Below are 25,106 nucleotides of genomic sequence, written 5' to 3'. Positions count from 1 at the left end.
TACGCTGTAATGGAGTAATAGTAATTAGCATCATTTCAAAGGTATATTCTTTGGAATAAGAAAATATTCTGGGAGTTCCCGTCATGGCTCAGCGAAAACAAATCTGACTAGCATCCATGAGGACATGGGTTCAATCTCTGGCCTCGCTCAGTGGATTAAATATCCGGGGTTGCCATGAGCTATGGTGTAGGTCGTAGATGCGGCTTGGATCCCATTTTGCTGTGTCTGCGGCATAGGCTGGCAGCTATAGCTCTGATTTGACCCCTAGCCTGCAAACCTCCATATGCTGTGGGTGTGTCCCAAGAAAGAGAGAAAGGAGGAAGGAAGGAAGGAAGGAAGGAAGGAAGGAAGGAAGGAAGGAAGGAAGGAAGGAAGGAAGGAAAGAAAGAAAGAAAGAAAGAAAGAAAGAAAGAAAGAAAGAAAGAAAGAAAGAAAGAAAGAAAGAAAGAAAGAAATTCTGTTCTGAGCTAAAGATGTTTTAATATTAATTTTTTTTTTTAAATCACACTGTGGAACTACCAAAGTTAACCTTGCTGATACTAAGCAACAGTTGACAAAAGCATGATGGATTTTTAAAGCTTAAAAAAAGAGCATCAAACTTAGATTACATACAAGTTTAAAAATAGATCCAGAAAGTCGATTTTTAAATGTTAACATATTGACTAATTAAATGTGCTTAGATAAGCTTTATTTATGAAACTTAAAAAGGTTCAGTTTACTGCTCACTGTATTTAAAATTTACTTTTCATATGTATGCCTTGCTGTTTTTATTTTCGGAAGATTGCAAAGGCAAATAACATTATATTTAAATAACTCAAGATCTTCTGCAAATTCAAGTTAAGTCTTGTTACTAACACAAAAATAGCATTATATTCAGAAAGAAATGGAAGTGGGGCCCACTGGAAAAGTTAGAAAAATTCATTCCAGAGAGACAATCTCTTAGAGCAAACACAGTCCTAACCACTCTATGATTGCAACTGTTAGTACTGCTAGTGAATACTTTGTAATGGTTATCAATTTTAGTGGCATTGGTAACAAAGAAAAGAAAAATGTTTGTTTTCAATTATTTATACACCTGTATAGAAAAAATACGTATATATATTATCATACACGCTTTTTTAAAAAGAAAACAAAATCTCCATCTTTAAACTTAGAATCTGCAATAAAGAATTTTTAAGTGCACTGAAGTTTAACATGTTTGCCACTCAGAAATCCTTACCACTTGTGAGGATTAAGTGAAATACATAGTAATGTTTATCATGTGAACTATTTTAAATTAAAGAAAATTCAGTTCTTTACTTGCTCTATACCCAATCTCTAATACTTAAATCAGAGGGTTATCAGAAGTTTTTCTTCCTGTCTTTTTCTTTCCTTCTTTCTTTCTCTCTCTTTCTTTCTTTCTTTCTTTCTTTCCTTCTTTCTTTCTTTCTTTTCTCTCTCTCTTTCTTTTTCTTTCTTTCTTTCTCTCTTTCTTTCTTTCTTTTCTTCCTTCCTTCCTTCCCTCCCTCCCTCCAGTCTTTCTGCTTTCTTTTAAAATGTGGCACTAGACTATTTTTATTGCTTTAGGAAAAATACTTGTTTCCTGCAGGTGATTATTTTAAGAAAAGAGAAAACACTCTAGTTAATTGGGGAGAGTAAGATACATCTACACTCCACATAATATCTTTTATTGCAATAATAGACTTGGTTCTACAAAACTTAATCAAAATGGGATTATATAAAGCTTTTGCATCACAGAAAAAAGTTTATAGATATTACTGGAGAATTCTATCATGAGCTATTATTCCATAAATAAAGAAAAAAGGTAAAATAAGACTCAACACACAGCAGTAATAAGAATGCCCTGAAATTTGCCTAGCCATTTGATGTATATGTGTATATCTGCACATGATTTTCCATTTAGATCCAACCATATTAGAAAATAATTTGGTTTTCTCTATTTAGTTATATTTTTACACTAAGTACCTATGTCTCAATTATATGAGTGGCTTGGTTTGAACCTAAAAATAAAATATAATATCCAGATTATAACAAACTATTGTGTCATATACTAATCCAAGTTAAAGTTGATATAATCTAGATGTTATGTTGAACTCTCTCATTATCCCTAAGATTCTTTAAATCTAATATTCATTATGAAGTGAAAATTTGAGGCCAAGTTGTAGAAAACAATGCAGTTTCCCATCCCTCTCAGAGCAGTATAATTCAAGAAAACTAAAAATTAAACATAAAAATCTATCATCTAATTACATTCAAATAATTCAAATACCTTTAGATACATTTTTAAAAACTTCTATTTGTAAAAACATTCACTGGTTGTTCTGCTGACTGTGTAGAGAGAACAGTAACCAGAGAATTCACTTTAAAAGTACACACAATTCAAGATGAAAAATAAAGAAAAATGTAAGTATCCATTAAATAACTGCGAATGTAAATTATTCTTATATATTTAAATTTATGGGTTCTAATATATAAGTTAATATCTCTATTCAAATATTATAAATATAATATATACATTTAATTTTTAAAACACATAAACCAGAATATAAAGGCAAATGTATTTCATCTCTGACCTGCTTGACAAACATCTTGGGAGAGTTTTTTGTTCTTACAGCATTAAAAAAAAAAGTTACTGGATTTCTGCTTCTAGTCATGATGGACTAACTGAAATCTTGCCATACCTATCATTTTTTTTTAATAACAGAAAACTGAAGAAAGTATATAAGGCAACTGTGTTCAGACTTTGTAAAACAGATAGTAGGGAAGTTTGGCCCCTATGAAAAAAAAAAAAAACAAATAAGATGGGCCCAGTGATAGTCTCAGCTTTCTTCCTAGGGGTGCTTTCTGGATCACACTAAAAGGAGAAGCAACCTAAGTAGATGACAGTTGTCTCACTGAGTTAAGAAAATATAACCAGAAGTCATGGAGGCTGAGATGCTAAAATTTGCTAGACAGACAACCAGAGAAGAGGCAGCTATGGCAAAGAAGAGCTCCAGCAATCTGGATAGGTATCCACTTGAGTCTACTGATGAATACTGAGTCACAAATGCATAAGGTAAAACAAAAAGAAGACTCCTCAAGGCTTGTCAAATAAAACCCAGAAGTACAGTAAGTTGAAAAATTTACAGAGTTCACCCAGATATAAGAAATGTTTAAGTTCCTGTCAGTGAAATGGCAAGCTCTCATTGAATATTTGAGGGTATTCAATAGAAATTTCAGAAAAATAATGCCATAGTAGTAGTGCTAGTAGTCTATCCCTAACAAAGCTTAAAAAACAGCCTCAAAAAGAAAAGGCTGGAGTTCCTGTTGTGGCTCAGCAGTTAACAAACCTGATTAGTATCCATGAGGATACAGGTTTGATCCCTGGCCTCGCTCAGTGAGTTAAGTAAGGATCCAGTGTTGCCATGGGCTGTGGTGTAGGTTGCAGATGTAGCTTGGATCCAGCGTTGCTGTGGCTGTGGTGTAGGCCAGCAACTATAGCTCTGATTTGACCTCTAGCCTGAGAACCTCCATATGCTGTGGGTGTGGCCCTAAAAAGACAAAAAAAAAAAGGCTGATCTAAAAGTATTTTAACTGCCTGCAATAATATTTAACATTTCTAAAGGAAGACAAAAAATATTCAGGAATGAACAATGTTAAATTTGCGATGCCCGGTATCCATTAAGAAGTTAATATATGCATTAAGAAACAGGAAAATGTAACCCATAAGCAACAGAAAAAAATTTTAAATCCAGAACGGATAAAGAAGATGTGGTATATACACACACACACATATACACATATGTGTATATACAATGAAATATTCAGCCATAAACATCTTGCCATTTGCAGCAAGATAATTGGACTTTGAGTGCATTATGCTAAATTAAATAACTGATGTATAGAAAGAAAAATACCATATAATCTCACTTATATGGAATCAAGAGAGAAAAACTCATAGATCTAGAGAACAGATTATTAAATGGGTGAAATTGATGGAGAGTCAAAAGTACAAATTTTCAGTTATGAAATAAATAAGTCCTGGTGATGTAATATACAGCATGGCAACTGTAATAACACTGTACTGCGTATTTGAAAGTTGCTAAGAGAGTAAATCTTAAAAATTCTCTTCACAAGAAAAAAATTCTGCAACTATGTATGGTGATGGATATTAACTGGAGTTATTATGGTATTCATTTCACAATATACCCAAATATTGAATTTATTGCATTGTATACTTGAAACTAATATAATGTTGTATGTCAAATGTACCTTAATTAAAAAAAAAAAAAAAAAGGAGTTCCCATCGTGGCGCAGTGGTTAACGAATCCGACTAGGAACCATGAGGTTGCGGGTTCAATCCCTGCCCTTGCTCAGTGGGTTAACGATCTGGCGTTGCCGTGAGCTGTGGTGTAGGTTGCAGACTCGGCTCGGATCCTGCATTGCCGTGGCTCTGGAGTAGGCTGGTGGCTACCACTCCAATTCGACCCCTAGCCTGGGAATCTCCATATGCCGCAGGAGCGGCCCAAGAAATGGCAAAAAGACAAAAAAAAAAAAAAAAAAAAAAAGAAACAAAGAAGCAGAATCCACAGAGGTAATGGAACTAGCAGATAGTATCCAGCACTTGAATAGATAAATGTGCATGTGAACTCTCAAAAAATGGGCGAATGAAGCAGGAAAATTAATTTTTTAAATGACTGAAGTTTTTCCAAAATCGATAAAAACTATAAACCATACATCCAAGATTTTAAGCACATCGAGGTATATTATAATCAAATTAATGAAAAGTAATAGTGAAAATAAAAAGATCTTAAAAACAACCAGAAGGGGAACAATAGAAACATCATACACAGAGGAAAAACATCAGGTTAATAGCAGATTTCTTATTGGAAACAATGCAAACCAGAAGATAATAGAATAAAATATTTAAAGTGCTGAAGGAAAAGCAAAATCTGTCAACATGTAAATTTCTGTTCAATTAAACTATCCTTCAAAAGTGAGAGACAAACAAAACCTGACATAATTAATCATAAGCAAACTATAAGAAATTATAAAGTTCTTCATGAAAAAGGAAAATAAATTAAAATTTTGGATCAATACAAAGGAAAGAACAACAGAAATGATAAATGTGTAGGTAAATTTTAAAGGTTTTTGTCCCTCATTTTTAAATATCTTCAAAAATAATTATATTAAATGTCCATTTAAACTCTTAATAAACTGCAGAAGTTATCAGACTATATCAAAAACAAAATAAAACCAAGGCTCTCGGCCATATGCTGTCTAAAGGAAATACACTTGAAATATAAAGACACAGGTAAGAAGAAATGAGATGGAAGGTGTATATATAAACATTAATCATGAGAAAATCTAAGGAGGGATATTAATTTCAAAGTGAACTTCCAGAGAAGAACTATTACCAGAGATACAGTAACCACCATCCTCAGCGTGGATGCACCCAATAACAGAGCTTTAAGTTACATCGAGCAAAACCAGAACCTAAAAGAAAGATGGAAAAATTCACATGGCAAAATAACAGTTATAATTAGCAACTACAGCACTCTTCTTTCAGTATTTCAGAAGATAGGTTAAATAAAAATTTATTAAAGATGTAAAAGACTTGAATAATACTATCAATTAACTCAACAAATTGGCAATTACAGAACACCAGCAGAATATACATTCTTTTCTAGTGTATATGCAACATACAGGTCATATACTATACTACAGAAGAAGTCACCAAGATAGATCATATTCTGGATCAAAAAGAAATCCTAATAAATTTAAAAGTATTGTATCATGCAATCATCAGAGTATTTCTCTGATCACAAGAGAAATTAGGGATTAATAAGGAAAAAAAGAAAAAAGGCAAAAAAAAAAAAAAACAATGGAAAGTTCACAAATATTTGAAAATTAAGCAACATACTTCCAAATAACTCACAGTTTAAAGAAAAAAATCACATGGAAAATCAGAAAAAAAAAAGTTTTAACTGAATGAAAATGCAAATAAAATAAATTTGTAAGAGGTAACTAAAACAGTGTCCAGAGAGAAATATATAGCTTTAAATGTAGTTGCTAAAAAAGAACAAAGATCTAAAAATCAAAAATCAAAGCTTCTATCTTATGAAACTAAAGACAAGTAAATTAAACCTAATATAAGTAGAACAAATAATAGAGATAATATAAATTAGTAAAATAGAAAACATACAAACAATTGAGAAAATTAATGGGAGTATATTCTGGTTTTTAAAAGATCAGTAAAATTGATAAACCTCCAACCTGACTCAAGAGAGAGAGAAAAGACTTAAGTTACCAATGTCCTATATGAAAAAAAGTTATTACTACCAATTCTAAAGATATTGGAAAGAAAATAATATTATGAATTAATTTATGATAATAAATATAATTTAGAAGTAATGAACAAATTCCTTGACTGATACAGATTACCAATACTGCAAAAACAAAAAAGCAGTTCTGACCCCCAAAGTAAAAATTGATATATTGGATTTCATCAAAATTAGTAACTTCTTTTCAAAAGACACTGTTAAGAAAAGGAACAGCTGATTGGAAGATAATATTCTCAATATTTAGATCTAAAAAAGGGCTTGTATTCAGAATATATCAAGAATTCTTACTACTCCATAACAAGAAGACAATTTAAAAATGAGCAGGAGTTCCCGTCGGTGGCGCAGCAGAAACGAATCCGATTAGGAACCATGAGGTTGCAGTTTCCATCCATGACCTCGCTGCTCGGTGGGTTAAGGATCCGGCATTGCTGTGAGCTGTGGTGTAGGTCACAGACACAGCTCGGATCCGGCTTGCTGTGATTGTGGTGTAGGCCAGCAGCTACAGCTCCAATTAGATCCCTAGCTTGGGACCCTCCATATGCCGGGGGTGCGGCCCTAAATAAAAGGACAAAAAAGACAAAAAAAAAAAAAGAAAAAAAAAACCAGAAGATTTAAACAGACATTTCTCCAAAGGTGTATGAATAGTCAGTAAATATATAAAAAGATGTTATCAGTCATCAGGGAAATGCAATTAAAACTCTAATGAATATTATACACCACTACAGTGGCTAAAATAAGGCAATACCAAACTTTGGGAAGGTTGTAGAAAAGCTAATATTCTCAAATATTGCTAATCAGAATGTAAAATCACATCAACTTTGGGAAATAGTTTTGCAGTTTCTTTTTTTTTTTTTTTTTTTTTTTTTTGTCTTTTTGCCATTTCTTGGGCCGCTCCCGCGGCATATGGAGGTTCCCAGGCTAGGGGGTCTAATCGGAGCTGTAGCTGCCAGCCTACGCCAGAGCCACAGCAACGCAAGATCCGAGCCATGTCTGCGACCTACACCACAGCTCATGGCAACGCCAGATCGTTAACCCACTGAGCAAGGGCAGGGATCGAACCCGCAACCTCATGGTTCCTAGTCGGATTCGTTAACCACTGCGCCACTTCGGGAACTCCAGTTTCTTATATTATTAAACATACCACGCAACTCAGCAATTCTATTCCTAGATGTTTCAAAGGGAAATGAAAGTATATGCCCACACAAAGACTTTACACAAATGTTCATAGCAGTTTTATTCATAATAGCCCAAAACAATGTACTATGTAGACAAAGGTTTCATCAAGAGGAGATAAATGAACTATGGTAGAGTCATGTAATACAAATTTACTCATCAATAAAAAAGACCAAATTACTGCTATAAATACAACAGAATTAATTTCAAGAACAATATGCTGAGCAAAAGAAATCAGACACAAGTGAATATGTAGATCATGATTCCATTCCCATGAAACTCTAGGAAATGCAAACTAATCTGTGATGACATAAAGGAGCTCAGTGGTTGTCCAGAGTCAAGGTAGAAATGAGTGGGTAGGCAGCCAAGAGACACAGGGAAACTTTTGGGATAATAAAATATTCTATATATTGATTATGTGTACAAGGGTGTATACCCTTTTTAAAAGTAATAGAGCCATACACTTAAAACAGTCATTTTATTATATCTAAATTACATATCACTAAAATTTGTTTAAGTTTGTATAATAGATAAAAAGGCAAGTGTATTTGTTCCATCAATATTTTTCACCTATTACTCCACAACTCTAATTCATTAGTTTGGTGAGCATATCAGATTTTGAGTGTGGCATGTTGAGATTTTAAATTATACCTGTTTTATTTTTCATAATACCTAAACCTAAAGCAAACCTTTCTGATGAAGGAAGAATTTCCTATTAAGGAAGACTAAACAAAATACTGAGTTGAGGAGAGAAATGCCTATATAATCTGCCTATTTGTTTTTGACTCATATTTTATGTCAGTTTATTAATTAACTAAAGAATGTGTACAGAATATAATGATTTTGTGCTTCTCTCTTGCGTACTACCTTTAGCTCCATTTGCTTCTTTAAAAAAACAGGAAAAAAAATGTATGCCTTCATTATAGTTTAAAAAGCCATCAGCATAGAATTTCCTTAGAGAAATGTATGCTATTCATATATTCAACTATGTACCTATCTAGATTTTTCCTCTTGTCAATAACTGGAAATACCTGTTTATGATCCAAACTATTTGGTTCATTTTTATGACAATATAGAGATAAAACCACAGTATTTATTAAAACTAAGATAATAATGTTTTCTCTGGACTCTTCTTCAAGTACTTATGTGGTTAAGTAAAACTAACTAGCATTGATTATGTGCCTGCTGATTAAATCAAGTGAACTTAAGCTGCACTAACTAAACTATTTCCTGAGAACATGAAAAGTACTTTGGACATATAACAGGAAGCATAAATATTTCCAACACTAAAATTAGGCAGAGTAAAACATATTTTTTCACATTAATCTCCTTGAGTCACAGAAATCAGTTTCAGGCAAGTATTTCCAACTCACTTCTTAACTATTCATTCACTCAAATTAGGCCCAAAGTTTATTCTTCTATAGCAGATACAACATAAACAGCTTGTCTATATTAATGAGAATTACTGTCTTTCACAGATCCCAATTCAGCCTCACTATAGATCTCCCCAATTTTCATCCCTTTATATAGGTGAAAATAAAGGGCCACCCCTTTCTCTGGGATATTCCCTTATTTGGGTCATCTGTGCTAAACAAGGACTGTGCTAACCAAGAGACAAAGATAAGATGGAAAAGAAAGCAAATGACCAAGAAAATAAGTCATTTAAAAAAAACACATACTAAATCTAGCCAAAATCTATTTTAAAAATAGGTAATGATTTAAAAATAGGTAATAAAAACATGTTGGGGAAAAAATGCATTGATTGAATATAGTTGAATCAGACACTTCAAGATGTTTGGGGTTTTTTTTCCCACCTTCTTGGTACATTGCGGTTCCAGTGCCTTAAACATGTGTTACCTCCTCTTTAAGTTTCTAACACATAACCAAATGCTGATATAGACCATGTATTATGATGCAACTCTCTGTACAGAATGTAGCATTTTTAAAGAATTATTAGAAACTGAATACAAATATAAAGACAAAGAGAAGATACTTTAAAAGCTTATGTTAAATGAAAACTATTTAGCCTAGGAAGTAATAAAAAGATCATTCTAGCTATTGAATATGTTTGTTTCTTCCCATAGATGAAAGAACAAAGAGGTAATCTATTTTTCCCTACAAAAAATAAAACCATATCCTTATAGTCTAAGCCAGAGATATCTGTTTCTCATGTACAAACACTGTAAAAATGAATTTTAATAGATTAAAAATTATATACAAATAAACATTCTAAGGAAACTATGAGTTCCTTAAAACAATTTATTATACCTTAGCAAGCTCAAAATATTCTAAATAATCTTAAAATTTATGGTAGATTTTTAATATTAAAAGGTTTGGTTTGAGGCTGAGGCAGAGATTAAAATTTAAAAATTTAAAAATTAAAAATTAACATTTTAACTCCATTTCCAGAAAATAAACCTGTGGTAACCCCATGACATACATTTATATTACATTACAAACAAAATGTTTATTCTAAATGCATTTTATCTCTAGTCAGTAGTCTAGGTTGATCTTGTAAACAGTCTGAATTTTTACTTTAGAACTCACAGTGAATTTAAATATTTTCCCTTCCCAGATTTATCATCAGAATTATAAATTTTACAATAGTATTGACTTAACTTCTTTATTTCCCAAGGGCCAGTAGTAAAACCTACAAATGGATTGAGATTTTTAAAAAACCTACATATTTGAGGTTCTGACAAGATATAATATCCCCAAGTGCAGCCTTTCCCCCATAACTTTGTTTTTTATTCAATCCAGCACTAATGTATGCAAGCATTTTCGGGAACGTATCTGCAATTATCCAAAGACTGTACTCGGGAACTGCCAGGTACCACATGCAGATGCTGCGAGTAAAAGAGTTCATTCGCTTTCACCAAATCCCCAACCCTCTGAGGCAACGGCTTGAAGAATATTTCCAGCATGCATGGACTTACACCAATGGCATTGACATGAACATGGTATGTATTTCTGTTTTCCAAAACTGGAGCCCCTCAGGCATTATAGCTACAGCCAAAATGGAAAAGCCAGTCTCACCAGCTTTGAACCCCTTGCTTTTGTTTTCCTCTCTCAAATGTTTATTTTTCTCCCCTGGAGATAGTCTCTCATTCTCAATTCATGGCATTGCATGGTGCTATATCTAGTTATATTGTGTGGCAAAGGCATTATAACATGATGCAAACTGATATAACTGTGTGTAGTAGAGCGCCCACTTCTGGTTAGAAAGAGCATTGCTAAGTCGAGACAGGCTGGCCTAGCTGGCTAGCTCCCCCAAAACTAGGTGGACCCATGTACATTAAGATATTACAAGTAAACAATAATAACTATAATGCCCCCAAACAGAAATATTTTAAAAAATAGAGGATTTTGAGGATTTGTGGGAGAAGTTAAGGAGCTTAAGTATGTCACAGACAAGAAGTTTCATGTTTCTGTTAAGGACAGTTTTTCCATATTTTAATCAATTAACTTTGTGCCCTTTTACTGTACCTAATTTAATGAATCTTTCCTTTCAAGGGGGAAATATGGAATCCTTCATAATTCTTAAGCAAATTCAACATCATCAATCACTTTTCATATCCCTTCCCTCCTCTATCAATGCTCAAAAATCAGTACAACTAATAATATTAATATGGTCCAAAGAGCTCCTTTTATTATTAGGAGAATTACATACAAACTTTTGACCTAGGTACTTGGTTATAGAGATTGATAACTAAAGGTAAATTATATGATAATTATAAATTCTATAGCATATCAGAGAACTATTTTAAAAAGGTTAAAATGATGGTGCCCTCCCATCTAGCTACTCCTTTATTGAGCAAGGATCCTATTTCTAAGAATTCTTCAGAAAATAAAATCATTCACATTTAATTACATCAACAGCATAATATAATTTTTGCATAAGTAAACCAATGAAGTTTTGATTGACATTTTTTATTTGACCAGTAATACCCTAACAACAACAAAAAAAAAAAACCCCAAAGTTTCAAAATTAGCAGTCAGGGTGCTGAGAGCATTGCAAATATTGCCCAGTTGAAAGATATATTTATATAAGATAACTTCATCATAGCTGTGCATGTTTTATTTAAGAATTAAGGGCATGCCATTATAAAAATTTTATTTTGAAAAGCTAATCAGTCAGCACATTTCATACAAAGCCATAAGTGAATTCCACGAATTATTTCTAATTATTCCAAAGTTACTTGTGAAAATTCATTTGCTAAATTGATCTCACCAAGGTAACACTGTAATTTCACAAGAAAGCACGTACAAATTTGTCACTTTTATATATTTTTATCCATATTATTATTCAATGAATATATCAGCATTCAGAAATGATTGGGGATTCTCTAATGCTGGGTTGGCTGAAGCAGTGTCAAGAATTTTAAATCAAAACACATGTCACTCAATTTTGTTGTTCCATACTGCCAGATTATTTCAATAACAGTAGGAAAACAATTATTTATTTTACTTCCCCTCTCCATATAACTCTAGTTTTGTGACCATTTTTTTGTGATGAAGTCTAATTTGTGAAAACTATTTACCTTTCATTGTTTGACTCTATTACCTATGAATATGGTTTATATACCACTTGCCTATTTACAATGTACTTATGAAAGATTTATCTCTTTCCTGTCTGCTTCACACCTTAATACATGGAAAAACAACACCCACCGGTAAGAACAGGAGGTATTTATATCCAATTTAATTCTCGTGTAAATTGTGGAGAACACCCTTGTTATCTGTCAGGTTTAGAGCTTGTTAAATTATTTCCAATGTTAGTTCTGATCTTTTTTGCATGATGTAGCAGAGGAAATACAAAGCAAGAAACTTGGGAAGATAACCTGGAAGAGGACAAGTACAGAATAGAAATCTTTAACAATGACTTGACCTCTAATAATATTTATATACAATTTCCCCCTCCCTACAAAAAGTCATTTATCTGCCCCTTCCTCCACTGTGGTAAAGGTTATGGGTATACGGTTTGCATTAGATAATTGTCATAAAGAAATTGTCATTCTTCTTTATCATCCTCTATTTTCATGATGTAGATGCTTTTCTTTCCTCTCATTGGCATGCCTGTTACACGATCCTGGAGTGTGTGAGCTCTAAACCATGTGCCACTGAGTCTTGCATGTGGTTTTGAGAGCTTGACTTTGCACGAACTTCTTGTTTGTACACAGTGTCTACATTTCTCATCTGTGACTACAATGTGAGTAAAAAAATCAAAGTGCAAGATAATTCTGAAAACTCAGCAAATGGAAGATGCTTGCTAATTAAGCACAATGTACAAAAGAAAGTTCTTAAGACTATTGAGAGGTTAAAAAAAATCTAAGTGGATTTTTTTTACCTCTAACACCACATTGTTAAAATCCTTGTGTCTTGTTTATTGTTAACTAGATTTAATTTAATAGCAATTTAAAGTGATTTAAATTTATGTATTGTGATACATAAAAGCACATCAAAACTGTTGTATTTTACATCAGCATTCCATGTATTTCATTTAAGTATAACCTTAGATATAATTTTTCATGAAACATTTCAGGTCATTTTTGCTGTTCAACCATGTCCAAATGAAGTATAAGATATTCAGTCACACTCTGTTAATTGACTAACAATTATTTTTCATAGCCCAAAACATTTGATTCCTTGATAGATCACAAAAATATAGGAAAGAATTGATCTAAAACATGTAGCCATATTCCTTATTTCCTATGTCTTTTGCTTTTTGTGAAATAGCTATTGCCAGAATATTCCAAAAGCAAAAGCGAACACTTATGGGCTCCTTCTCAGATGAACCAAATGGTTCAGATTGCAAAAGGAAAGGGGTCAGAATAATGAAGCTAGTGAAAGGAGGGTGTTCTTTTTTGTATGATGTCAAGCTTAGGTATAGTAAAAATTAGCTCAAAAATGTCCATTGGTCAAGTTTGGAAAATCCATTCCCTTCTGCAATACTTTCTCAGGTTAGGATTGAAGACATCTCAACAAATTTCCCCAAATCAAAGCTGTCTTATAGCCCAAACTGATATTTTTAGTCATTATCCAATATAGATTTTAGTTGCACTATTGCCAAAAACTGAAAACCACTTTCCGTGTCATTTTAGACTCAAGTTTCCTCACATCACACAAGGAGTATGGCTTGGATATATAAGGGCACCAGTAACCATGGTCTATACATCATTCTAGTTGAAGAGAAATAAATCATTTATGACAGAAACCACTCCAGAATTTAAAATTATATTTGCATGGAAGAAAAGCTTGTATGAACTTTTAATGAAAAATTTTATTCCTTACCTAAAAATGTCCCCCGGTAATGCCTGAATAATAGGAAAAAATATGGAATATGAATTTAGAAGACCCAAGTACAAGATTTTAATATGCCACTAATCTTGGACAAGTCACTTAACCTCTCTGAAATTTCAATAGCATGTCATTTTCAAGTATTTCTAAAGCACCAAACTTGCACTTGCTAAATGTGTAAAACAATTATTACGGGAGTTTTTCTACTTGAAGATGGAGATTCTAACATATCTGCTATCCATTCTCTTGCTCTCTCTGAGTCTCCCTTATGGAACATCTGCTCTGGCAGAGTATTATTCCAAAACCACTGAACTGAGTGGTAGAATTGTGGATGGCAGAGAATTCAAGGGGACCATTTCAGGTAAAGATAAGGATAGGAGTAGAGGCATATATTTCAGACATCCAAGGCAGAATTAAAGCAGGTTATCCAGAAACAACTTTGTAAAATTTATTTTTGGAAGAAAGGGAAACAACTGAGTATTTTTTTTAGCCTGGAACATTAATGGAGAAAATTTTGAGAAACAGATATAGAAAGAAGTTGGAATAAGAACCTAGAATAGAACCTTCAGCTGAGCATATAGGCAAGGTTTTCTTAAAGACAGGCAGGAAAGAAAAGAAAAACAGTAAAGGCATTGGCTTTAAAGGAGGAATAAAGGAGAAGACTCAGTGACACTTGTACCATATGGCTCAGGCTCCTTAGTCAAGCAGAGATTAATTCCTCAGAAGGTGGAGGTTTATGATAGGAGAAAAGTTGAACAAGGGACAATTTTTAGAGATTTTAATTGAGTCAACCTAGTAGGCTAAAATTGCACAGAATCACAGTGGGACTCTGAGTGACAAAACATACACCTGCAATGGACCTGACAAGCAAAGTCAATCAAAATGGAACAGAAAATAATGAAGAATGACATATTGTTTAATAGAAATTCTTACTTCTGGGAGCTGATGTGATTTCTAAAGAGCAATCTGATTTCCTTTCCTTCCTTTATTCTTTTCCGGCTCCTCTATTATCTGTTACCTCTAACTGCTGACCTTAACTACTACTACTAACTGCTTACTACTACTACTAACTGCAGTCTATTAACTAGTAACTACTAACACTAAACTGCATCTACATTCTGGCTCTACTCCATCAAAACCTTTGTTGCTCCCATTCTCTACATTTATTTAAATAATTCCATCCATGCCAGACCTTCACATTCAGATATACTCCACTCGTGTCCTGTTTTGATACACTGTAGTGAAATGTAATTTTGAGCTCTTGCAGTTATGTCCAGTTCAGCAACTCAGATAAAATAATCCTTGTGACATTAAACCCCATAGGAATAGAAGATAAAATTTACAAAAGAACTTGTCTCCACCATATTTTTATCCTTCTTTACCTTTTCCTAATGATCCTTCATATAGTGAAATTGATAAATACAGTCAGTGAAAAACCTTTAACTGGTTCATCATAGAGCTACAATAAAAGGATTTCAAATATTGTGGACTTTGAGTATGACTACCCCTCTGCTGGGCAAGGACACTGTTTCTAAAAATCCTTCAGAAAGTAAAAGCTCTCATATGTAAAGATATCAACAGAACAGCATAATACAGTTTTTGCATAGGTGATCCTACAATTTAGATTGCTATTTTTTATTTGATCAGTGATACCTTAGCAAAAATCATCAGTTCAAAATTACCAGTCAAGGTACAGAAAGCCTTACAAATTTTGCTTAATTTGAAAGGCATATGCCCTTTATCTATACTTAGGTCCAAAGGACCTAACAAGTAAATCCACACACTTAGAAGGGGAGCATGGAGATTAGCAAAAATCTGCATTTAAAACATAATGACCTGGGAGTTCCTGCTGTGGCACAGCTGGATACGAACCCCATATGAGGATGTGGGTTAGATCCCTGGCCTCGCTCAGTGTGTTAAGGAATTGGCATTGCCATGAGCCACACACACACACACACACACACACACACACAAAAGTTAATGACCCTTAGGATTGATGACATCTTTTAGTTTTCTGTAAAGAAATACTTAGTTATAATTTAGGAGTGGATTTAAAGTAATAGCCATCTACATTGTACTTTAAAAGATGTTTTCGGAGTTCCCGTGGCGCAGTGGTTAACGAATCCGACTAGGAACCATGAGGTTGCGGGTTCGGTCCCTGCCCTTGCTCAGTGGGTTAACGATCCGGTGTTGCCGTGAGCTGTGGTGTAGGTTGCTGATGCGGCTCGGATCCCGTGTTGCTGTGGCTCTGGCGTAGGCCGGTGGCTACAGCTCCCATTCAACCCCTAGCCTGGGAACCTCCATATGCCGCGGGAGCGGCCCAAGAAATAGCAACAACAACAACAACAACAACAAAAAAGACAAAAAGACAAAAAAAAAAAAAAAAAAAGATGTTTTCATCTCCATGCTGATTAGTTGACAGGAATTGCCTACCTCTGCAAAATCAGGATAGACAGTAAAATTTTGCACTAGCAATGGAATTCCCCTTGTGGTACAGGAGCAGAAAGGAATCCAACTAGTATCCATGAGGACGTAGGTTCAATCACTGGCCTCACTCAGTGGGTTAAGGATCCAGTGTTAACTGTGAGCTGTGGTGTAGGTCACAGATGTGGCTTGGATCTGGCGTTGCTGTGGCTGTGGCATAGGCCGGCAGCTGTAAATTTGACCCTTAGCCTGGGAACCTTCATATGCAGCAGGTGCGGCCCTAAAAAGCAAAAAAAAAAAAAAAAAAAAAAAAAAAAAAAAAAAAAGGAAAAAAAATTTGCACTAGCAAAAAATCTCATTAGGACACATACTTGCCTACTTTTTCGCTAGCGCCTAAACAACAGGTGCTTAAGAAAGGGCGAGTCACATCCTTCCTATTTTTCACCAAGGCTGTTTATCCTAAAGTCTCAAAAATGCCATAGAGCACAATAAATACCATCTGGAGCCCCCTGACATGAACAATATCAAACTAAAGACAGGCATCTGGTATTTTCAGATTACAAATGGTATGTGCCCAATCATGTTTCACAAATGATAATGGTCATTTCATCCTGGTCTCCAAGCATCATCAAGAAAGACTTATTTACCTCTGGCCCCATGCTGCAAAGCAAGTTCATCAACAGTGGCATCTGATATTTAGCAGATTCTAAGTCAAGAGAAATAAGACAGCATGGCCTAAGGCTTTACACATGAAAAACAGTCATTGCAGAAATACCACACTGAGGCAGTGAATACACTTCTATGCTTTGATTTCTCCATTTGTTAATAATGTTCCTCTTACAGTAGCAGGAATGTGGAAGTGATGTCTCAAATTGTTTTTTAACTTTTAAAAATCATGGTGCTATTCAAACAGCACTCAAGTGCAATTTCTCATGCTGAAAAATTGTAATGTTTTCAAATACTTTCTTTGGAAGAGTAAGAGCACAGGAGTAATTCAAGCTATATTCAGTTTAGAATTACCTAATATTCAACATAGATTTAGCCAGTAATAAGAGAGACATCAAAGTTCACTTTTAAAATACTCTTTAGAAATACGACTTTAAATCCACTAAATTTGGAGTTCTGTCCTAGCTCAGAGGAAATGAATCTGACTGGCATCCATGAAGACGCAGGTTTGATCCCTGGCCTTGCTCAGTGGGTTAAGGATCTGGCATTGCCAAGAGCTTTGGTGTAGGTCACAGACATGGTTTGGATCTGGCATTGCTGTGGCTGTGGTATAGGCTGATAGCTGCAGCTCCAATTCAACCCCTAGTCTGGGAATCTCCATATGCTGCAGGTGCAGCCCTAAAAAAAAGCCAAAAAGAAAAAAATCCACTAAATTCAAGTGTTACAGGAACTCAGTACTTATCAAACCTAGTGTAATCAAACAATCCACAGTTTCTCTCAAAATAAAATCTAATATTTGCTTTAGTGGAAGAATTTTCTGTACCAATAGCCTAAGAATTTATATTGAAAATGAATATGTAAAGTTCCACCCAATATACCAGATTTTAAAAATTATTTTTAAAGGTGAAATTAAGCACAAATAGTTCATTTAACCCACTGGACACATAGTCTTAAGGCAGAAGACTCAGGAAAATTACATGTATTTTCATTGTTTTTCTTGGTTTAGACATACTGCTATCCACAGAGATAAGTGTGGATAGAAAAAATATATAATCATGCCTCTTTCATTCCAAATAGTCCTAAAGAAGTTTTCTTTAGTTTGTATCTTGGGCTCCTATTAGTCAAGTTGGCTCCCCTTAGCAAAACTTTATACTCAATTTAGACCCCGCCATTTGGGGTCCAGCACTTTAACACTCGGGAGCTATGCCAAATCATTTACATATACATTGTAGATCATTTTTCCCACCCTACTGGTTAATTTCTTAGATCAGAATGCTCTACAATACACACAGACCTGAAACATATCAGTAGTTGGAAACACCTACCATAGTGGGAGAGAAAGCCGAGATACTCCACGTAGGTATAATAATTGGACATGTATCATAGAGGTTCATGTCTAGCCATTATCTGGTTTTGACTATGAGTTACAATGTGTGGATGCTGACAAAATAGGGCCTTAGTAGTGTTTTCTAAGACAGGTGCTTTTTCCCAGATTCTAACTCTAATTTTACCTATGTTATTCATGAGCTATTGTTAATATCTAACAGTTGGTAACACCAGCACTGAGGTCAGAGCATTATAATACATTAAGAATGGTTAATCAAGATGTTTCTTCTATGAATTACCTATTCACAATACTTTTTGCAGAGTTTTGAGTTGACTCTTATTTTTTAAGAACTCTTTGTAATTTATTGACATTGATACTTTATCTGTCACCTATATTGCAGTTTGTTCTAATTTCTTTTCAGTATGCTAGTTTTGTTTAGGATATCTTTTGGATTTTAAAATTTTGTCTTTTAACATGGTCCAATTAGTCAACTTTTCTAATATGGTTCAGAGATCCTGTCTTGTTTTACAAAGAGCCCACTAAACCAATGGATTTCTTAGATTTTAAGTTTTGATATATGATTAGGAAAAAAATACCCATAATCTGTTTGAAATGTAGTTTTTGTAAATTATTTTCTTCACATAAGTAGATGATAAAACTAGTAGAATTTAAATAATTCATTCTTTTTCTATTGATTTTAAACACCACCTGCTTTATACATTAAATTATCAGGTATAATTGGGATACATATCTTTACTCTCAAATTGGTTCTATTTGTCCATTCCTATACCCAAGGCAATATAATAATACTTTATATTTAGTGGCTTTATGCTATACTTTAATATCTGACAAGGTAGGTCAGCTCTTACTAATCTCGTTTTTCTTACTTTGGGGAACATTTGAGAGTATTTTATTCTTCCATATAAATATATGACTATGTGTATTCAGTTACAACAAACACCATATTGGGCTTTTGAAATAATCCAAAAATCACATTGTCAAATCTGACTCACAAAAATAAGAACTTATAACCAATATCAAAATTAATAATTTCAAGAATATATGTAATCACAAGGCATAAGCAAAGCATAGAGATGCTTCTTTGCATATTAGGATGTGTTCTTTCTCAGATCTAACATGTGGAGGTCCCTAAACCATGTATGTGATGACATAACGCTTAAGCAGAATGAAATGGTTTTGGTGATTAAACATCCACATTTTATAGTCTAGAAGTTTCATAACTTACATGACATTTTCCATAAAGTTATGTCCTATAAATCTATTGATGAAATGTTTGTTTACCATAGCAATTTAAACACAATACATCCTTTTGAAAACAATGCATAGATAGAAACTGCTCCACACTCATAGTGTGCTAGCCCAGGGTGGGTCACCAATGTTTGTCATTAGCTGGTCACTTTTTTTCCCAAGTATTCTTCAAAAAAGATAGAAGATGGCTTGTTAGCCTATTACTAACATTTTCCTTTCTATGAATTTTATGTTAACCTTTAGATAATATTGACATTTCAGTATTAATTTCTTTTTTTGAAGGATTTTTTATGTAAGACTTTTGTTTTTTCTATTAGTCAATTTACAATGTTCTGTCAATTTCTGCTGTACAGCAAAGTATTGTTCTTATATTTGCTACACATTAAAGTCATCTGAAATACGTTAAATTTTATTGATTCACACCCACCCTACAATTAAACCAGAATTGCTTATAGCTAAGTCAGGGCATCAATATTTTTATGTCTATACCAACATGTAGCCAGAATTGACAGCCACTGATTTAGACTTCAAAAAATTAAATCTTCAATAAGATTTTATAAATTTGTTCTTAGAAATTCTTACCAATGTTGTAATTCTTTTAAATTTGTATAGCTCAGTCAAACAAATAAAGTATATTACACATTTCCATTTTTACCTGCTTATAAGTAGTATGTAGTTAACCTATTTATCTTCTTTATAACCAGCTTAAATTATCTGCCTCATTCTCACTGGACTTTGTCTTTACTTTGTTTTAACTTCGTTTGGGTAGGTTTTGGAGGGTTTCCTTGAGGATTTACTCTTAAATGTTCTAAGTATACAATCATATCAGCAAAAAAATAGGTGGGGGAGAAAAATGCATCTTCTTTTTTAAAACTACTATTTATTTTCTTAATTATTCATTAGATTCTTCAAAACAACCTTTGAATAGTAATAGCTGACTTCATAAAAACAGCTTTACCATTAAAACTAATACTTTAAAAATACCTTGCCTTCCTGAAATAAATCATACTTGGTTATAGAGTTTTTAATACTTTGTTGATTTTTTGGCTAGCAAATTACTTAGAATTTTGCATCTGTTTTATAGTGATATTGGCTATAGTTGTAAGCTCTTTAAATGTTAGAAAGCAATCATCTGTTGAACCATGTGGTCCTGGTAGTTTTAATAGTAGATCTTTAATCACCATTGCCATCCCAACTCTACTGTGGTAATCATTTACTATATTTCGTTCCTCATCAATATTAGTAATTTATATTTTGTGAAGAACTTATCCATTTCATCTAGGTTTTCAAAGTTGTTACAAACTTGCATCTAGGATTCTCTTTTAACTCAGGTACTCAGTCTTTTCTATATAGCAAGTACATCTGTCTTCTCATTCCTAAGTTTGTGTATTTTCTTCTTTTTAACAGGCTTTCTAAAGATTCATATATTTCATTGCATTTTTTCAAGGAGCTAGCCTTTGGATTAATTTATTCTTGCTACTTTTCATTTTCATAATTTGCCTTTATTGCCCTGTTTTGTTTATTACATTGGCTTTTCCTATTATTTTAACATTTGTATTAAGGTGTTTTATTGTTTGAGTCTTTCCTTCTGTAATAGCCAAGACTCTTTCCTTCTGTAATAACCAAGACATTAAGATTATACATTTTCCTTTAAATGCATGGTTTTCTGTTTTCCATGGGTTTTGATATGAAATGTTCCCCTTTTATTGCTTTCTGAATGATTTCTTTTTTGATCCAAATGTTATCATAGAGTGTGGATCTTAATTTTCATGTACTTCTGATTTTTTAGACACTTTTTAATAAGTTTTTCTTATTTTTGGATTATAGTCAGAGCTAATGGACTATATAACTTTTATACTCATATAAATGTTTAAGCAATTTATGATTACATTTTTTAAAAATAACTCACCTTTATAAAGGTTTTTCCAAAATATTTAGCTTTCTTTTCATTGAGATGTGGAAACCCTGCTCTATCTTTTCTCATATTTATTTCCTTTTCTTCTGTGCAATACAATTAAATTATATATTTCCACAAACAAGTACAGATGACATAAAAAGGTTTCAGAACATACACAGTTGGTTTGAAACTCAATTGGTATAAAATGAAATGTGTATGGAATATTCAGAATGTAAAGTAAAAAGAAATACATTTTACAGAAGGGGATTCTCATGGGTAGAAGAAGTAAATTTCTACTATTTTGAGAGCTTCTGATATTTTGAAAAAAAGTTGTATAATACAACCATCAGTTTTTCTAGAAAGCAATTGAATTGTTGTCTAGCCTAAATCTGAGGAACAAATACCCTAACTCGTACAAAATGAAAATGGCATTTATGGTACATTTCTATTCTGTGTTACTTATTGATAAAACAATAAGTAAAATGAACAGGAAACATTTTGTATTTTACCAGAAATACAAAACTTTATTTGTAAAGTAAATACAAAATTTTATTTGTAAAGTAAACACAAAACTTTATTTCAACTTTAGAAATTCAATTGATGAACAGCCATGGCAAGTCAAAATAGTTAAAGGAATCCTGGACTGTTTAGAGTCTTAGTTCTTCCAAAAATAAAATCCCTTAAAGCATTTATACCTAGGCTTTCACATATGAAAAATGATGGGATCATCAATATATATTCCTTATATAAAATTGATAAACAAAAGATTTGATTCTAAAATGCTATACATGAGAAATTTTTCTGAAACATAAAACTAGATTCAAGTTCAAAATGGTATCCCAAGTGCAAAGTGGTACTTACCTCACTCTTTTCATCACCTGGCAGATTGTACTTCCTTTTCCTCACTTTGTAAGCAAGCTCAGGTCACGTACTATCAATTCATTGAGAAAGAAGTATTTGCAAAACATCCCATAGACTCCACTGTAGTTACATTCTGTGCATTCCTTCCTTAACCCCTCTCTCAAGTAATTGGGAGGTTGAGGGAAATCCCTCCTGTTATCTTTAAAAATCCTAGTGAGTAATAAGGTTTCCCCTTGAGGCCTTTTTTCAGAAATCCTGATGCACCCCCTTTACCTTTTTTTGGCGGCACCCACGGCATGTTCCCAGGCCAGGGATGGAACCTGCGCCACAGCAGTGACCTGAGCCGCTACAGCAACAATACGGGATCCTTAACTCGCTGAGCCAAAAGGTACTCCCCTGGTGCACCTTTTTAAGTCAAGCTTTTGCTGATTTAGCAGAACTCCTGAGGCGGAGTAGCAAGAACATGTATGTAAAAGTAATAAATCTCCTCTCCTTACACACGATCACCTCACTCCAGCTCATCTTTGGCCCTAACTCAATTGGGGTCAGGATAAAGTCTGAGTATGTTCTGAAAGCAAAGGAACATCTCATAGTTATGCTGTTAACTAGGGGTGGGAACTTCAGGAGAGGGAAGGAGAAGATGCAGAATGGAGGACTCTGTTCCATTTTTCAAGGAACTTTACTTGTACCAAAACTGGTTCAGAATTTATGACATTGTTTTCTATGTCCTTGTGCAGCAAGTTTTTGTTCTGCTCGTATATGTTTTTCCTAAATAATATACCCATATGATGTATGTTGACAGGTTGCATGCAGAAAATTAGTTAATTTTAGTTAATTTTCCCAAGGCTTATAAAAACCCTTAGTCATGAATCCTACAATACCCTGCTTTGCTAGGAATCTGGACAGATATGATGACCTTATGCAATAAAACAATAAATAAATCAATTCTCATCAGCCACGTGAAAGTGAAATAAGAAAATGAAAAAGCAATTTGAGCTTTAGACTAGGGCTGTATCTTTTTATATTTTAAAACTACCAAAAGAATCTACCTGTCTTGATCAGTGGTTAATTATATAATCACCAAGAAAACTTGATAAATATGTGCTTCCTATCCCTTAATGATAAACCACAACCATAGAAATAATATGATCTTGGATTACCTCAAAATTATGGAATCCATTAAGGAAGAACATTAGCTTCTAGAAACAACAAAAGCAAGGTTCAGTTTCTTATAAGTGGTAAAGATTTATCAAATCTCAAATGGCTACATGGCAAGTAATAATTTTATTAGAATCAGAAAATGCTATAAAATATTAAGACTGTAGTCTAGGGCAGAGGTTTAAGATTTGATATATTGCTTGCAAAATCTATCTGATAATCATGCTTGAGGTTTAGTGTTCTATAGAGGTGTTAATTTGTGTTTTGATTAATCCTAACTTGTCAAGATTAAAGTACATTTAATAACCCAAAGAATTTCCCCAGAAAATGTCCTAATGTCAGTTATCACAGTTACCAAAGTTGTTCGTATGATTAATTTTCTGTTTAGAGAAACCGTTTGCCACATTTAGACTCTTTCTCAATGTACCCTTTTCAGCCTCCTTTTAGGAATGTTCCTCAGCCTCCTTTTAGGAATGTTCCTCTCTGCAGCTATGCTAAGTAAAAAAATCAAAAATCATTCCTTACAACATAGGTCGGTTTTCCAATTCTATCTGGATAGAGGGCATCTACTAGAGAACATATTTTGATTTTTCAAAAGCAAATACAAGAGTTCAAAACACTGTGGAAGGAGGGGCTTGGGGTTTGTTTGGTTTTGTTGTTGTTGTTTTGTTTTGGTTTTTTTGGTAAAAACTCAATTGTTTATGCTCTTCCAACAGAACCTAGAAAGTGTACCCACCAAAAGAGAAAGTTTTGCACTCCAGGCTAGGAAACAGAAAACATTGAATTATGTAACTTAAATTTGAGGAAGGAATAATAGGGTTTATTTTCAGTGTGTTGTGAATATTTAGTATCATTTGGCAATCTTTATTTATCATCATCCAATAAAAGTTAAATAAGGAAATGAATTTCTCCCTTACAACTCTCCTCTTTTTTAAATCTCATGGAGGTGAGGCCAGGAGTGTGGAGACCATATCATAGGAATAAAGGGAAGCCTTGAATAGCTGGTTAGAGAGACTCATGGGTTTATGACTGTCTTATCCATAAGACATATAGTTATTGTGAAAAGACAAGATTACTTTGAAATTTGACTATAAAAGAACTGTCTTATCCATAAGACATATAGTTATTGTGAAAAGACAAGATTACTTTGAAATTTGACTATAAAAGAACTATTCCCAGAGCAAAATTTAGTATAAAGCAGGGCCCACCTTGAAGGGTGATATTAATGATGTCATATCAAAATAAAAATCTTGATTAATTAGGACATTCCTCTGCTCAGATTCTACTGACTTAAGCCCAGGACACATTTCTTTCATTGTAATCTATCATAGACCTGGACTAAACTTTTTCCTTTAGGCCCCAATACATAAAATAGACAGCATAATTTTTTATTAGCATAAATATATAGGTTTAAATTTAAACATTATAAAGTTAATGAGACTAATGTCATTTTGATGAGTACACATATCAAATCAGAAATTGCAAACAATGTTAATTTCCATATCCATTCATTTCCAAATTTTTGTACTCATTGCTCAATATAGAGAAAATTTGAAATCATGCACTACATAATTGTTCATATGAATATTGTAATATTTATGCCATTAGGTGTACGTCTGCATATATACATTTGAGGAAAGTTTAATGTAAAGTTGAATATTTCTAAATTAATATCTGATCATGTTTTATAGATGCTCATTATGGAATAATT

At 33.3% G+C, this 25,106-nt stretch overlaps 1 protein-coding gene across 24 annotated transcripts in view; it reads left to right on the top strand.

Annotated features, from left to right (window-relative positions):
- The window catches only part of KCNH7 (potassium voltage-gated channel subfamily H member 7), a 501,977-nt gene that overhangs the window by 430,833 nt on the left and 46,038 nt on the right, over positions 1 to 25,106 (top strand). For 20 of the 24 annotated variants that reach the window (XR_014830513.1, XR_014830512.1, XM_085001285.1 and 17 more), the window contains one exon: positions 10,257 to 10,456. Coding sequence is in view for 18 of the 24 variants with exons in the window: in XM_085001285.1 (XP_084857411.1) it covers positions 10,257 to 10,456 (200 nt within the window). In the remaining 6 variants the exon portion in view is untranslated. Of the gene's footprint in view, positions 1 to 10,256; positions 10,461 to 25,106 lie in introns of all 24 variants that reach the window. The other 4 variants (XR_014830517.1, XR_014830516.1, XR_014830514.1 and 1 more) reach the window with 1 other exon arrangement.

The sequence above is a fragment of the Sus scrofa genome, chromosome 15 (assembly GCF_054392235.1).
Source record: "Sus scrofa isolate SSC_HxYL_T2T_F1_AM1 chromosome 15, Sscrofa_HxYL_maternal_Yorkshire_Landrace_v2.0, whole genome shotgun sequence".
Classification (NCBI taxonomy): Eukaryota; Metazoa; Chordata; class Mammalia; order Artiodactyla; family Suidae; genus Sus; species Sus scrofa.
The sequence above is the reverse complement of the archived record's forward strand: the minus strand, read 5'-3'. Positions and strand labels throughout refer to the sequence as shown.